Below are 16367 nucleotides of genomic sequence, written 5' to 3'. Positions count from 1 at the left end.
AGCTGTGAAATAATGAGTGGGAAAACAGTATATTTAGGTCTACTCATGGCTGGTCAAAAAGAAAAGCCAATACCCAAATAACTATAATTAAATAACTGATATTGATCTAGAAAGACGGCTTCCATTTTCTTTCCAAGATTTTATTTTTAAGTAACCACTACCACCAACATGGGGCTCGAACCTACAACACTTGAAATCAAGAATCCTGTGTTCCAGGGTGCCTGGGTGGCTCAGAAAGCTTCTGCCTTCAGCTCAGTTCATAATCCCAGGGTCTTGGGATCAAGCCCCACATCAGGCTCCCTGCTCATGGGGGGAAGCCTGCTTCTCCCTCTCCCACTCCCCCCGCTTGTGTTCCCTCTCTCTCTCTCTGTCAAATAAATAAATAAATAAATAAAAATGCTGTGTTCTATCAACTGAGCCAGCCAGGTGCTCCTAGAAAGAAGTCTTTCATGCTTTAGGGCTCTTTCCTTGCCTCTGTCCTTAGCTATTTGAATGAAACATCCTATTTACAGGTGATAGAATGCCCAGAAGGTAGTTGATAGATTGAATAACAGCATCAGGATTCAAAATTATTTTTTGCTGAAACATATCCAATGTGGAAAAGCTTTAAAGTAATAAATATAAAATCATTCATGCATTCATTATGAGCCTATACTCTGTGCTAGGCACAAGAGACGAAAACAAAAATTAAGACAAAAGAAAAAGTCCTATATTTACATTTCCAAAAAAATCAGCTATGGAAGACATCTGTGCATTTTAGTAAAGCAGAAACACAGGCAAGAAGCAGGCCTCAGGGTTGCTGGGGGATTGGTGGGGGAGGGATAGGGTGGCTGGGTTATGGACATTGGGGAAGGTATGTGCTATGGTGAGTGCTGTGAAATGTGTAAGCCTGATGATTCACAAACCCGTACCCCTGGGGCAAATAATTCATTATATGTTAATTAAAAAAAAAAAAAAAGAAGAAGCAGGACTCTTAAGCCTAGCCAAGATTCTATAAATTTGGTCTTTCAATTTCTTAGAGTGGTTGAACCAGAATGGTGAGAACTGGACAGATTAGATCAACGGGTCAAATGATAACAGAGAGACAATAGCTATATATTTTTTATATTTTTAGAAGTATATGTTTTAATAAATACCTTTAGAATATGCCAATTAAAAGAAAATGCAAATAACTTTAAAACAGGAAATGAGGGACGCCTGGGTGGCTCAGTGGGTTAAGCCCCTGCCTTCGGCTCAGGTCATGATCTCAGGGTCCTGGGATCGAGTCCCGCATCGGGCTCTCTGCTCAGCAGGGAGCCTGCTTCCTCCTCTCTCTCTCTGCCTGCCTCTCTGCCTACTTGTAATCTGTCTCTGTCAAATAAATAAATAAAATCTTTAAAAATAAATAAATAAATAAATAAAAAATAAAACAGGAAATGACTTTCAACATCATTCATAATAAGAGAATGTAAATTAGATGCTTATCAGTTTGGCAAAACCCAAAACATCTAGTAACACGAGTGGTGACAGGATTTGAGAACACGGTACTCTTCCGCATTACCAGTAGAAATGAAGCCGATGTAACCTCCACAGAGAGTTAAGATTTAGTACCCTCTGTCCAATCTTAGATGCATATAAACTTATCTAGCAATGATACTTAAAAAACATAAAGCTGAAAAGGATTGAACCCCAGGGTACATTATTAAATGAAAAAACTACAAATACCAAACAGTGAGAATAATATACCACCACTCCTTTTTTCGAAAATACACACACATTGGGGCACCTGGGTGGCTCAGTCAGTTGGGCATCCAACTTTTGATTTTGGCTCAGGCCATGATCTCAAGGTCGTGAGATTGAGCCCTTCATCAGGTTCTGGGCTGAGTGTGAAATCTGCTTGAGATTCTCTCTCTCCCTCTGCCCCTTGCCCTGCTCACATGCACACATGCATACGCTGTTAAAAAAAAAAAAAAAAGAACCACACAGATTTGTATTTGTGTATCCACAAAGGATACATCTTAAAGGATACAGAAGAAAATATGAACAATGGTCATCTGTAGGGAGAGGAAGGAGACAGCCCTGAGACAGGAGTAAAAGTGAAGGATACCTCTCACTAAATACCCTTTTGTACCTTCTGAATTTTGCACCATGTGCTATATTAATACTCAAAAATAAATTAGCTTATTCATACTCATTTTAATCAGAGTTTCTGAGCAACCAAGTGAGTTGAGAGTCTACTAACTCTTTTCCCAATCAATCAGGTTCAACCTCTTTCCTGCTAATTATCTCTAATGAAGATATTACCAACAATTGTGCAGATAGCTGTGTTCTCCCAATCACCCATGGAGAGCGGGCCAGGTCCAGAAATGGCTCTCCATCCTCAAATATGGAGGACTGGACCCTCCCTGCTGAGGGTCTGGAGCTGGAATGGGGAGACCAGATTTGGCCAGATGGATGTCTCAGGTCAGGAATCACTCACCCGATCATAGGTGTCCCCCTCCAGTTCTCCCCACTTCCTGCCATCCCATGAGGTGACTCGAACTCGATTTCTATCCCTGATATTTTGAGGCACATAGCTGTGAAGGACCCTCTGAAGTCTGCCTGTTCGAGAAGTGGACAGATCATTGGCAGCGAGATTGCCTGTGGGAATATAAATTTTAGCATTGTTTTTCCTAATTCTGGAAAAAAATGTCATTGGAACCTTGATAGGGATTGCACTGAATCTTTAAGTGGTTGTAGGTAGTAGGGATAGTTTATACCTGTGAGAATAAAGAACAAACAAAACATCCTACCAGCAATGGTGCTAATGAAGAGTCAGACCAATTCTTGGGAATAGCCAATCAATGCAGACCCCAGAGGCAGAGGCAAGTGGAGTAGAAATATTTATTATGTATACAGCACAGTACTAGACACTCTTGAGTAGGAGCTGCAAAGGCAATCACAAACCCAGGCCAGAAAGGATATGTAAATAAATAAATAAAGCAGACCAAGTATGAATATTTCTAAGTAAGTATGCCCTCTCCTGCTTTTCTGAAATGTGTCTCTCTCTTCATCTTTGGCAGATACTACACACTTACCAAAATTTATTTTCCTCATTCTTTAGTAATAGAACTCCCAATTTTATCTGAGGGAAAGGGGAGCAATGTGCCCTATTTCTCAGCCTCCTTCTATAACCAAGTTAGGACTAAGTCAATGAATTGTAGGCATAATTATGGTGTGGGACTTATGGGAAGATGTTTAAAAGAAGCTAACACTATTTGGTGTGCCCCTTTTACCACATCTTTTCTTCCTGCCTTGAATCTGAATGTGATAACTGGAGTTCTAGCAACCATCCTGGACCATGAAGCAATCTTGAGAAGGGAAGCCAGAAATAAAATAGGCTGCAAAAAGAAAGAGGGAGCCCAAATCCCTGATGATTGTGGAGACACCATACCACCCCTGGATTGCCTATGTCCCAGCTCTCTTACATAAGAGAGAAAAACTTTTCTTCTTTAAGCCAGTCATTTTCTATTGTATATGACCAAACCTAATCCTAACTGATTCACCATCTATCTTCCACTTTCACTTTCCCTTTTGTGATAAACACAAAGTTCAAGAAATAGTTCAATTTGCTCTTGGCTCTCCTGTAAGAATAAACATTACCTCAAGCTTGATGATAAATGGTGATTGATACCTGGCCTCAGAGTCAAGAAGTGAAAGGGAAAAGTCAGAAACAATGATGAAAACCTAGAGTACATACCTTATACCTTATGGGAGCGATCACTACCATGAATGAGCTTAGTGTTCCCACAAAGGCATAGAGTCTCAATTTTTGAGGGCACTTAAAGAGGTAGAAATTGGATTCTCTGCTCAGGAGGAATTTGCAGAAAGACATGAACCGAGAACAGAAAAGCTGGGTTCCAGTTAGGGCTCTATCTCCAACTTGGATAAAAGTTAAATTATTTACTCTCCTCAGGATTCAACTTCCCCTTCCCTAAAATAGGAGGGGGGCTAAACTAGAGAAACTCCAAGTTTCCTTCTTTCACTGGGATGAAGGACTCCCTTGGATAAGGAGTTGGGATGGGAACAAGGTGCTGGTAATTTAGTACACCTTAGAAGAACAACTCTCAATGACTTCTCCTCAGCCCTTCTCCTTCCTCTTAGTGCAAGTTCCTCCTCTTCCAAGTAACCCCACCTTACTCATCCCCTTTCTCAAGGATTCCCGCAGCACTCGGGCAGATCAGCACAGCCTGGCACAGAGGCTGGAACCTCCTGCACTGGACTCATTAAACCATATCAACACTATTTCTCCTCTCCCTCTGCACTTCCAGAAGGTAAGATCAAATGTGGTATCTTGCAATCACCCACAGGGCTGACCATGAGGCTGGAAGCCAACCCTAACTGTGCAAGTTGGCTGACGAAAACTAGAAGAGAAGGGGTCAGCACCCCCAAAAAAAGCTAGGGCATAAGGCAAGAGGAGCCTGGCTGACCTCCTGCATGAGTAGAAAAACAACAGCCCCCGTCTGGATATTTCTCAGGTCTCCATGGAAAAAACACTGTCTTTTAAAAAATGGGATGTCAGGGTGCCTGGGTGGCTGAGTGGGTTAAGCCTCTGCCTTCAGCTCAGGCCATGATCTCAGGGTCCTGGGATTGAGCCCCACACCAGGCTCTCTGCTCAGTGGGGAGCCTGCTTCCCCCTCTCTCTCTGCCTGCCTCTCTGCCTACTTGTGATCTCTGTCTGTCAAATAAATAAGTCTTTTTAAAAAAATAAATAAATAAAGGTGGGATGTCAGCCAGTAGATAGCCGAAAAGAACACTTCCAGTGCACATGGCCTGGTGATCTCTGTCTGTCAAATAAATAAGTCTTTTTAAAAAAATAAATAAATAAAGGTGGGATGTCAGCCAGTAGATAGCCGAAAAGAACACTTCCAGTGCACATGGCCTGAGCCGGGGGCTGCATTTTGAGATGAATAAGACTTGGGCCTGTCGCCCAGGAGTTCATTCTTGAAGAGGGAGAAGATGCATACCAGGTAAAGTTCTGATGCAAGGCTAACAGTGCCAACAGTTGCAAGGGTGAAACCCACTGCACGGGAGCATAAGGAGACGGGCATCACTTTGCAGAGGTCAGGAGGGAAGACTTCCAGGAGGTGGCACACTTGAGCTGAGGCTTGAAAGCTCAAAGGCTACAGGCAGGCTAGCTGGGATAGGGTGGAGGGTATTCTAGACAGAAAATGTAACATGAACAAAAGATGGAGGCTGATTCAAATCACACCGAGTAGCAGAATGTGGCTGGAGCACATTCTGGGGAAGAATGACCTAACGCTATAAAGGGACGCTGAAGCCAGATCTTACTGCTTTCGTTGACAGATGAAGGAAATGAACTTAATCTTAGAGACCAAAGTAAACAGATACAGAGGAATGAAGCTGTCATGTGTAGATTGATCAGGGCCCTGCTTGAATCTGCCTTCAGAGACCTTGCTCGGCTCAGCAACCTTTCTTGGCCAACTGACAGAGGAAAAGAGGAGAAAACTGCAAACAAAAATACACCACCTTAGCAAGCGAGCACTATACCCTCTTTGACCCTGGGACTAGAGCCCAGCCTATTCGGGAGGTCCCTGGCTGGGTGAGGTAGGGACCCCTCCCACCCCAAGGCACCAGCCCTCTGACTTACGGCAACAGCCAGTCTGAAGCAGTGCTAGTGTCTTTCCCCCGGGCGCTGCACATAGGTCAAGCACAGTGTCGCCGGGCTGGAGGCCAAGGGCCAGGACAGGCAGCAAGGAAGCAGCATCCATCAGATAGTAGTCCATGACACCCAGGCTGCCAAGCCTAGAAGAGAGGAGACCACCTGAGAGTCTAATACCAAGTCAGGAGACCCAGTGGAAGTCAAGGCCACCAAGTCCATGCCCTTAGGGGCTACTGAGTTCTACTCCGCAAAAATTCATTTCTCAGACCCACTCCCTCACTCATTCATCCCCACTGCAGCCAGAGGGACCCTGAAAACACAGATCGAGGGATGTCTGGCTGGCTCAGGCAGTAGAGCATGCAACTCGATCTCAGGGTTGTGGAGTTTTTTGTTGTTTTAAGTATTTTATTTATTTATTAGAGAGAAATAGAGAGTGCATGGCATGTGTTAGGGTGTTGGGGGGAGAAGCAAGGTGGGAGGGAGAGGGACAAGCTGACTGGTGCTGAGTGCAGAGCCAGATGTGGGGCCCAATACCAGGACCCAAGAAGCCAAGAGCCAGTGGCCTAACCAACTGAGCAACCGAGGTGCTTCTGGGGTTGTCGGTTTGAGCCCCACACTGGGTACAGAGATCACTTAAAAATAAAATCTTTTAAAAAACCCAAAAAAACAAAAACCAACCCACAGATCAATTTACTTCAATCCAGCCAAGCTAGCCATCTTGCCCTGCCTTAATTAAGCCAGGCATACTCCAGTCTAAGGCTTTTATAGCTGCTCTACTTTCTGCCCGCAAAACTGTTCCCAAACAGCCCTGATTTGATTCCTCATTTTTTTCAGTCTCTCCTTAAAGTTCTCTCCACAAAAGTTATCTCATCAGAGAGGCACTGGCATTCCTTGACTATTCTATCTAAAAATAGTACCCCTTACTCCCATTACCTCTCTATGTGACAGTACTTTTCTCTGAAGCACTTGTTGTTCACTTTACCTATACAGATGTGTGTGTGTGTGTGTGTAAGTGTGTGCACTCTCCTCCCTCTCCCTCTTTAGAATGAAGGCAGAGACTTTGTTCACTATAATAACCCCAGCACATGAAACGCCACCTAGCATATAGGAGGAATTCAGTCTTATTGGATCACATATTAAGACACAAAATGCTTCGTGGGTTTAGAGAAGAAGGCCATCAACTGTGCCTCTCACAGTTACCTGAGTCAGGCCTGATGAAGAAATAAGCCCTCATTAGGTAAGAAAGGGGAAGAAGGGAGGAAGGGAGGAAGAAACAAGAGCATTCCAAGAGCAGAAAGAAGAACAAGCAAAGGCATGGAAGGAGGCAAACTCATAGCTCCTTTCAAAAACGATGAGAAATCTGGTGTAGTAGAAATACAAGGTGAGGGGCGCCTGGGTGGCTCAGTGGTTTAAGCTGCTGCCTTCGGCTCAGGTCATGATCTCAGGGTGCTGGGATCGAGTCCCACATCGGGCTCTCTGCTCAGCGGGGAGCCTGCTTCCCTCTGTCTCTCTCTGTCTGCCTCTCCATCTACTGTGATTTCTCTCTGTCAAATAAATAAATAAATAAAATCTTTAAAAAAAAAAAAGAAAGAAATACAAGGTGAAAGAAATTGAAGTTGAAAAACAGAGGCCAGGTTATAAAAAGCCTTAAACCCTATTTTAAGGAGTCTGGACTGTAACAGGCAGGCAATTACCAAATCTGTAAAGAAAGGGACATGATCATCTGAATAGAGTTTTAGAAAGCTAGGCAGGCTAGAAAGAACAAATTAGAAATAGACACCAGTGAGAAGGCTGTGATAAGAGTCCAAGGCATGAAGACAGGCAGGAACCATATGAGTCGAGACAGAGGGACAACAGATAGCAACCTAATGGTCACAGGACACCTCACTCCCAGGCGGGTTGTCATAAGTCACTCTCCTGCCTGAGATACAGCTCAGCCACTGGAGACAGATTCAAGGAGACAGAAACCTGCCCTGACAGGAAGGCTCTGGAAGAAAAATGCTACAAGACAAGAGATACAGCACCACTGAGGGTCCACTATAAGAGCTACGTCCCCAGGCTTGAGGTTGTGACACCTTCACAAGTAAGCTCAGACTATGATGGGATATTTTCAAAGTCAAATCACACTTGGATTGTCCCTGAAACTGTGTGCCTCATGCCTCATGGAAGAGAATGATAAGAAATCTGAGAAAAGCACAAAATTCCTGTCATACTAGCACAGGTCTAAGAAACCTATTCTTATCAGTTCCTTCCTTTTGGAAGCATCACTCAACCTTTTTTTGGTTCACAGACAATTTTGAAATCTGCTGAAAGCTAAAGTCCCTCTTTCCCAAAAAAAGCGGGGGGCACAACACTTTTTCAGGAAATTCCTGGACTCCCTAAATACATCTTTGACCTCCTAAGAGATTAGGGCTCCCTTGATTTATACGGAGCCTATCAAGACAAGAAGGAAACCCAAACCTCTCTGGGTAAAAGCCAAGCACCTCAGGCAACTTGGTAAACCACAGGTGCTGTGTCCATGGTTCTGCCTAAAATCGATGCCTCCAAACTGATCTCCAATCCTGCCCCAATCTATCTCCCTCTCACTTCAATTTAGTAACATGATCTTCCTGAAGCATAACTTTGATGAGAATACCAGCAACAAGAGGTACTGTTTGTGAGTGCTATACTGTAGGTGCTGTACTAGTGTCTCAGATCCATCACTTAACTTAGTCCTCACTAGGAACCTGCGAGGCAGAAGAACACAGATTCCAGAGCCAGACCATCTGAATCTCAAATCCAACCCAGCTGCTCAACAACTGTGTGCCTAGCAAATTATTCAACTTATCTGTGCAGCAATGTCCTCATCTGTAATAAGAGTGCCTACCAGGGGCGCCTGGGTGGCTCAGTGGATTAAAGCCTCTGCCTTCGGCTCAGGTCATGATCTCAGGGTCCTGGGATTGAGCCCCGTGTCAGGCTCTCTGCTCAGTGGGGAGCCTGCTTCCTCCTCTCTCTCTCTCTGACTGCCTCTCTGCCTACTTGTGATCTCTCTCTGTCGGATCAATAAATAAAATCTTAAAAAAAAAAAAAGATAAGATTATTGTGAGGTTTAAAGGAATTAATAGAGGTTAAGTGCTTAGAACAGTAGCCAAATATGAGCTAGAGTATCGGTGCCATTATTTTCCAGATGAGTTTCCAGTAAGGAAACCAAGAGTCAGTTATCCAAAGCTACATGTCTAATAAGTGATGAAGGCAAATCCCAAATCTAGGTTTTCCTGACTCCAAAGCCTATGCTTATAACCACTGTACATTATTTCCTTTCCCCTACTCAGAAACCCTTTCCAGTGGTTCTCTAGAACAGATCTTGGCAATTTACCACAACATGGACTATAGGGTACATGGTCTGAAGCCATCCAGCCCTGGAAAGTCCAGCCATTTAGAAGCAACCCTGGGCCATCAAAATCCCCTTCTTCCAGGCATGTGCACCCCAAAGTTTATAGCGGCAATGTCCACAACAGCCAAACTATGGAAAGAGCCTAGATGTCCATCAACAGATGAATGGATATAGAAGATATGGTATATATATACAATGGAATATTATGCAATCATCAAAAGATTGAAATCTTGTCATTTGCAGTGACATGAATGGAACTAGAGGGTACTATGCTAAGTGAAATAAATCAATCAGAGAAAGAAAATCATCACATGATTTCACTGATTTGTGAAATTTGAGAAAAGAAGCAGAGGATCATGGGGGAAGAGAGGAAAAAATGAAATGGGAAGAAACCAGAGAGGGAGACAGACCACAACAGACTCTTAATTGCAGGAAACAAACTGAAGGTTGCTGGAGTGGAGGAGAGTGGGAGGGATGGGGTGGCTGGGTGATGGATACTAGGGAGGGTATGTGCTATGGTGAGCACTGTGAATTGTGTAAGACTGATGAATTACAGACCTGTACCCCTGAGATAAGTAATTCATTATATGTTAACAATAATAAAAAAATTCCTTCTCTCAACCTGTAGCTTCCTAGCATTCAAGATTCCCACACATGCCCCCCCCCACATACTCTTCTACCCTTACCTCCTAGTTTTCCTAAGCATGCAGCCTTCCCTCCAGCCAGTAACTAGAACCATTGCAAAACCTTCCTAATTTACATCCCCATTTCATATGTCATTCACGGACTTGCCCCTCTCCAATCAGTTTTCCACACAGCAGTCAGAATTTTAAAAAAATCCAAATCTGAGCATGTCATTCCCCACCTTAAAACTTTTCATGGCTGGGGCGCCTGGGTGGCTCAGTGGGTTAGAGCCTCTGCCTTTGGCTCAGGTCATGATCCCAGGGTCCTGGGATCGAGCCCCGCATCGGGCTCTCTGCTCAGTGCAGAGCCTGCTTCTCTCTCTCTCTCTCTGCCTGCCTCTCTGCCTACTTGTGTTCTATGTCTGTCAAATAAATGAATAAAATCTTTAAAAAAGAAACCTTTTCATGGCTCCTCCTGTCTTTTAGAGAAAAAGTACGAAATCCCAAATGGCCTAGAAGACCTACAAAGCCTGGCTTTTGCCAGCTTCTATAGCCTCCCATCCCCATCCCCATGCCACCAGCTTTAATGCCTACTCATTCTCAGGTCTTAGCTTAAATTTCATTTCCTCAGAAAAGACTGGGTTAGAGCTCCTAATTATAAAACTTCATAGCATCTTGTACTTTTTCTTTGGAGCACTTATCACAATTATAAATAATTTCTTAATTGTTGTCTTCCTCACTAGGAAGACAAACTGCTCCATGAGAGCTTCAGCTGAGCACGGGATAAGAAGACCAGAAGTCCCCTCACCACCAACCCCTCTGGAACTAACTTTTGTGTCCCTAGGTAAGTCTCACTCGTTGTCTTGTATCAGGAGGTTACTTGTCCTCAACTGGATGGGTGGCTATGAGGGCAAAATGAGAAGGCAGTTGTAAAAAAATACACATTTTAACTGCAGAGGGTACAGTAAGTGTGCAAGTTAGAGATGGCTGTCTTCCATAGGGTGCAGCAGAGCAGGTTCTGGGGTCAAACTGCCTAGATCTAAGCATGAGCCATACCAACCTGCTATCTCAGGGACCTAAAGCAAGCAAGTGCCTTAACTTCTCTGCACCTATCTCCTCAAATGGAAAAGAGAAATAATATTACCTACCTCAGAGGGCTGCTGGCAGAACAAAAGGAGATAATGCACATACAACACTTAAAGAAAACCTAGCATATATAAGCACTCAATAAATATCAGCAATATTATGATCCTTATGAAACAGGACAAGAGCTGGGTCTCTTTCTGTCGACTTCGAGCACACTCAGGACAGCCCCAGATCCTACCTGGCAGGAGGGAACCGACTGACATCCCCTCTGGCAAAAGTGAAGCATCGAAGGTTCGGGCTGTAGGCCCCAGAGGCTGGAGTTGGAGTTTGGTCACCATGAGGCTCCAGTTCCCCGTGGGAGATGGCTTCCTTCACAAAGTCCCTGGCCCTCAGTTGCTCCAGCTCATCACTCACATGATCCCAGGCAGCAAAGTTATTGACCAGTGCACCGTACTTCTGCTCTGAAAGGAGACTGACCCGGATGGATGGCCAGAGATCACCAAATTGCACGCTGTAGGTCATGTCAAAATTCTGCAGAGCCAGTTGAGTGGCAGGAAATTTGGGCTCTGTGGCAGCCTGAAAGAAAAAGAACGGGCTTATTGATCTTCCAGACTTACCTCTCCCCTACCACCTGACCTCATCAATAGCTCAGAGCCCTGCAGCAAACACGGATCCAGCCACTGCCCACTCCTGTGTTTGCATCCTGCCTCTGCCGTCCAGAAAAGAAGTATGAAAGAGAAAAGTATTAGGGAGCAGGCCTTTCTATCTCAGGCTGTGAGAAAGCAAGCTGCAGCTCTCACAACGGCATATGCGGGTGGGTCACCAAGAAAGGGGGAATCCTTAAGGCCTGGGAATAAGAACTTAAGAGAATGGGAGCTCAGGATAGGACTCTTGAGGAGAGCCTACAGAAGGCTGGAAGAAACTATGAAGGCCCTGGGGGAAGCCTCAACCTTAAAAACAAAAGATGCTTTCTTTTTGAACAGCCATTTCCATCCTCTAAAGCACTTTCTTGCCTCCTAGCTTATGTGAGCTCCAAAAAAGGCAGACAGCTCAGTGGGATACAAAAGATATCAACCTTCCACATTTGATGGAGAGAGAAAGGTAACTTACCTACAGTCATGCGGTGACTGACACCATAATGCTGAGAATCACAGAGTTGAGGGTCATTTGGGGAGAGTTCCTAGAGCCTAGGAAGGTGGGACAAGTAGGCCTCCTAGAAACCTTGTGGTGTAAACCAAAATGGGGACTTCTATGGGGGGAGCAGAGACGGACGGGATTTGGGCTTGCAGAGCATAAACAGATTAAAAGGAAAATGAAGACGTCATCTGAGGGGTCCTCAGTTCTGTCCACGTTGCCACAGCTGGGATCCTCACTTGGGCTATTACTAGTCCTCTTGGGCTAGTCCTATTACTGTCTGTTCATTTCGCTATGGCCCATATTTTGGTTTGGGCAGAAATCTTCCTCTGGCCCTCATTTCTTGTTACGGCGGGGACTTTTGTTCCGACCATGACTTTTGGCAGGGCGAGGACTCTTGCTCCGGCTCCTGCTCTGGTGGGGACTTTTGCTGCGGCCCCGCCTTTTGCCGTGGCGAGGACTCTTATTTCCATTCTGACTTTTGTCATGGAGGGTACTCTTGCCCATGCCCTGGCCTTTGCTCCGTTGAGAACTCTCACTCTGGCCCTGATTTCCACTACATTGAAGACCCTCGCTCTTATCCTGACTTGGGCTTTGGTGGGGACTACTGCTCGGGCTCCGACTTCTCTTGCTACTGGGACTCCCATTCCGGCTCTGACTTCTTTGAGGACGAAGACTCTTGCTTTGGCTTCTACTTCTTCTGGGGTGGTGGGTATTCACAGCCTGGCTCCGATTTCTGCCTTGGTGGGTATTTTTGCTCTGGTTGTCACTACTCTGGCACTCACTGATAACAATAGCTGAACTACAGCTGAGATCAGTGCTACAGCTGGAATTCTTCGTCGAAGGCAAAGGACAGCTATAGGGAACCTTGGGGGGCTCTTTGCAGCAGCCTCGAGGAGCCACAGAGTAGACATGGAGGCCACAGGGCATAGTATCACAGGCCATAGGATGGCCCCGGGCTTGGGGGGCAATGGGTAAACTTTGAGGATCAAAGGGTGTTCGCAATGGGATAAAAGAATAGATGTGGGTGGAACAGGGAGGTGGCACAGGCTGGCGATGAGGTTGGGGTGGGCCCCTGGGAGCGCTAAAGATGCCACAGGGGGGCACCATGGTCAGTTTATGACACTGAGGGGGACCAAGGAGTGGGCAAGGATCAGAGGTCGGGGGAACCACAGAATATATATGGGTACTACACGGGGGTCCTACAGGAATTCCGCAGGAGGTGCTCTGAACGCAACTACTGGGCGGAACGGGACAAAAAGGAAGGCGAAGGGGAAGACAAGTGGGGAGAACAGGTTTAAGAGTTCTAGGGATCACAGTAGGTAAGGGAGTTCCTTGGGGAAGTTCTTTAGGGCAGGGATTTGAGCAAGTGGTAAAGGATGTCACTGTACAAGAAGGACCAGAAGGGTGGGAGGGAGGTGGAGGAGAGGCACAGGCCTTGGGGGGTCTGGGGAGGTCAAGAGTAGTGTGCTGGAGAGGGATGATCAGGGAGCGACATCTGTGGAGAGCACGTGGTTGTTTTAACTCTGCGGATTTGGGGGACTTCACTTGTGGGCCAGCTGGGGTAGGAAGAGGGGGTTCGTTATAGCTTCTGCGGGGGGGTGACTGGGGTGGAGATATAAACTGGTTGCTCAGGGGTGAAGGGAAGGAGAAGACAGAATAAGGACAATGAGAGGTTAGGGAAAGAGGTGGTTCCTTGGGGCAGGGAGGACAAGAAATTGCAGTGCCTGGCTCTACAAAGAGGCAAGAGTTCCCACCAGTCTCCCAGGTGAAAATGGACTCAAAGCAAGGCTTCACGGGAGCCTGGGACTGAGGTGAGCAAGGAGAACAAGTACTCCGAGCAGGCAGGCGGAGGGCACAACACGGGCTCCCAGGGGCAGGTATGTGGGTCTCTTGAGAAATATGGGAATAGTGAAAAGAGCCCTCCTGAGGTGAGCTGGGAGAGCCAGATTTGCCTGCCTGAGAAGAAAGTGGGGAGCCACAGCAATTTTTCCCAAGGGACAGGTCAAGCTGTGGTTTAGGTTCACAAGGGTCTGGAGGCTTAAGTAAGCTATGGCAAAAGCTGTCAGTGAGTGTGGAAGATGTTGGGGAAGGTGGAGGGTCATTGTAACTTCTGCCTGAAGACCAGGGACAAAGCAGAGGGGAGATCACGGGCCCAGTTTCCAAAACCCTGTGAGAAAGGGGTGGGGAAACTACAGATCTAATTTCCACTGCCCGGTGAGCAAGAGGAGGTGAAATAACGAGGGCAGTTCCCAGGGGCCTATGAGTAAGAGTAGGTGAAGTGATGGGGCAAGTTCCCTGGGACCCAGGAGTAAGGGAAGATGAAATCACGTGGCCAGTTTCCAAAGGCCCATGAGGGAGCATAGGAGAAGTCACGGGACTGGTTCTCAAGGGCCGATGAGGAAGAGAAGGGGAAGTCCCCGGGCTAGTTATCAGGGCTGAAGGGTATCCACCACAATAGCAGAGGTAAGTCTGCTCGTCAACGCAAGGGCTTCGGGGACAGGGACGCGGTATTCTCGGGGGACTGATCCAGCTGCAATAAGGGCTCCGTGGACGAACAGGGGGTGACCCCAGAAGGCTGAACCGATCAAAACAAGGGCTCGAAGGGGGCGAACACGAGAGGATAGGCTCGCGGCAGAAAGGCCTTCCAAGGAGTGGAGAACAGGGTTCAAAAGAACATCTCCCGGGGCGCAGGGGAGGCTGTGGAGGTGGGGAGGGAGGAGGTGGGGGTAGGGAGGGGGGCGTGGCGATTAGGGAAGAAATTCCAGGCCTACAGGTGAGGCCACAGAATGGGTCTCTGGAGAAGTTGGGAGACTCCAGGGGGAGAGGGGAGTCGCTACACACTTTGCCTGGGTTTGGGGAAAGGCCAGGAGCGTGGTCAGGGTGATCACTGTAACCTTTCCTGGGCGCGAGAGGCAGCTCGAGGGTGAGGATGGGGTTGAATCCTTTCCCGGAGGGCGGCGAAGACCCAGCAAGGTAGGGGCTGTCGCTAAAACATTTTTCGAGAGGTGAGGGCGGCCGGGCTGAAAGTTCTAAGAGGAAAGGCGGAGAAGAGGTCATGGAGGGAGGGAGATAGAGGGAAAAGGGGTAGGAAGGAAGGGGAGGGAGGGAGGGGAGAGGGAGGAGGGGAAGTGGAAGGGGTAGTGGGGGCCAAGGGGAAGGTAACCGAGAGCCGGGGAACAAGGGGCGGTGACATAACTGAAAGAATGTGGGCGGCGGTGATGACGTAACTTAGAGGGGCGGAGTCGGGAGGGCAGAGACTTTACGCGAGCGACCGCCCAAGCCTTGTGACGAAACAAAAGGGCGGATAGAAGAGAAAACGTAACAGACGTGAAAGGGAGGAGCCTAGTGACGCCTCCTGAGGGGCGGGGAAAAGAGGCCGAAGGCGTTCCAACGGCGTCGGAGTTGCGAACCAGTCCGAGGGGTGGAAGTGCGGGGCTGAACAAGTTTCCCGGCAAAAGGCTGCTGTCGCTGTTCCCTCCTGGGCCAACGGCCGGACCTTACCCATTTCTTCTTATGTCGATGTCTCCGCGGGATGGTCGCGAGGTGTGCACGCTTCAGCACGTCCCGAGCGCTTCTCACAACCAGCGCAGCCATATCAGCGTGCGCCGCCGAGTAATTCCGACCGGAACCGCGACGGCGGACTCGCGGGTTCCGGAGAGATGGTGGCGCCAATCGGGGCGAAAAGAGGAGGGAACTGCGGCGGTCTCTCTTCCGGGAATCAGCCCACCTTTGTAAAACAGGTGCAAACCCGGCTCCGCCAGGAATCTGTGGGTGTTGGGAAAGAGCAACCGCTGGCACAGAAAGAGATGCCAATACCTGGAGCATTGGGAGAGACTCCGTAAAGGCCTCTAATCCAGTTGGGGGATAGGAGAGGACTAGGAGCTGGCAGTTGAGTACTGAAAGAGTTAGCCAGGCAAAAAGGGGCGGGAAGGACCTTCCAACCAGAAGTTGCACGGAGAAAGAGTCTAAGGTGGAGAAAAACGAGGACAGATTTGTGGGCTGAGGCGGATTTATAGAGAAGCTAACTAAGCTTGAAGTTTCAGAACCTGTCATTTGCAATGCCCCTTCCAAGGTCCTGTCCTTAATATTGTATTGTTTTTCTTAAAGAGGGCCCTCAAATTGTGTAAGCTGTAGGCGCCACAAAAGTTGACTCCACCATAGGGAGCCAATTAGAAGGGAAGGATATGATCAAATAGGTGTTTTCAAAAATGATCATCTGGGAGGTTACCGGTTGGTGAATATACCGAAGGGCTGGGAGAGCGCATGGAAGCCTCGTGTCCTTTCCCTGTCTATACCTTGCACTGTGCATCTCTTCCATCTGACTGCCCTAAGTTATCCGTTAATAATAAACCAGTGATCTAGTGAGAAACGAGTCTCCTGAGATCTATAACCTCCTCCAGCAATTTGCTAGCGCCCAAGGAGGGGGTTGTGGGGACCTCTTATCTCTAGGTACTGAGTCAGAAGTACAGATGTGAGCTTTCAGCCAGAGGAGCTTAAGTATTTAAAA

General features: G+C 47.1%; 2 protein-coding genes across 6 annotated transcripts in view; one reads left to right on the top strand and one right to left on the bottom strand.

The window, feature by feature from the left end:
- Nucleotides 1-16367, bottom strand: part of NSUN4 (NOP2/Sun RNA methyltransferase 4) — a 26467-nt gene extending 10100 nt beyond the window's left edge. For 2 of the 5 annotated variants that reach the window (XR_014299731.1, XM_082687241.1), the window contains exons 1-4: nucleotides 11834-15355; nucleotides 10962-11299; nucleotides 5630-5784; nucleotides 2459-2619 (exon numbers count right to left, since the gene is read on the bottom strand). Coding sequence is in view for 4 of the 5 variants with exons in the window: in XM_082687241.1 (XP_082543367.1) it covers nucleotides 2459-2619; nucleotides 5630-5784; nucleotides 10962-11245 (600 nt within the window). In the remaining variant the exon portion in view is untranslated. The other 3 variants (XM_082687240.1, XM_082687238.1, XM_082687239.1) reach the window with 2 other exon arrangements.
- The window catches only part of LRRC41 (leucine rich repeat containing 41), a 38730-nt gene continuing 36596 nt past the window's right edge, over nucleotides 14234-16367 (top strand). The window contains exon 1 of the mRNA XM_082687244.1: nucleotides 14234-14323. The gene's annotated coding sequence lies outside the window, so the exon portion shown is untranslated. The remainder of the gene's footprint in view (nucleotides 14324-16367) is intronic.

The sequence above is a fragment of the Mustela nivalis genome (genome assembly GCF_964662115.1).
Source record: "Mustela nivalis genome assembly, chromosome: 10".
In the NCBI taxonomy this organism is placed as follows: domain Eukaryota; kingdom Metazoa; phylum Chordata; class Mammalia; order Carnivora; family Mustelidae; genus Mustela; species Mustela nivalis.
Note: the sequence above shows the minus strand (reverse complement) of the source record. Positions and strands in the feature narration are given on the sequence as shown.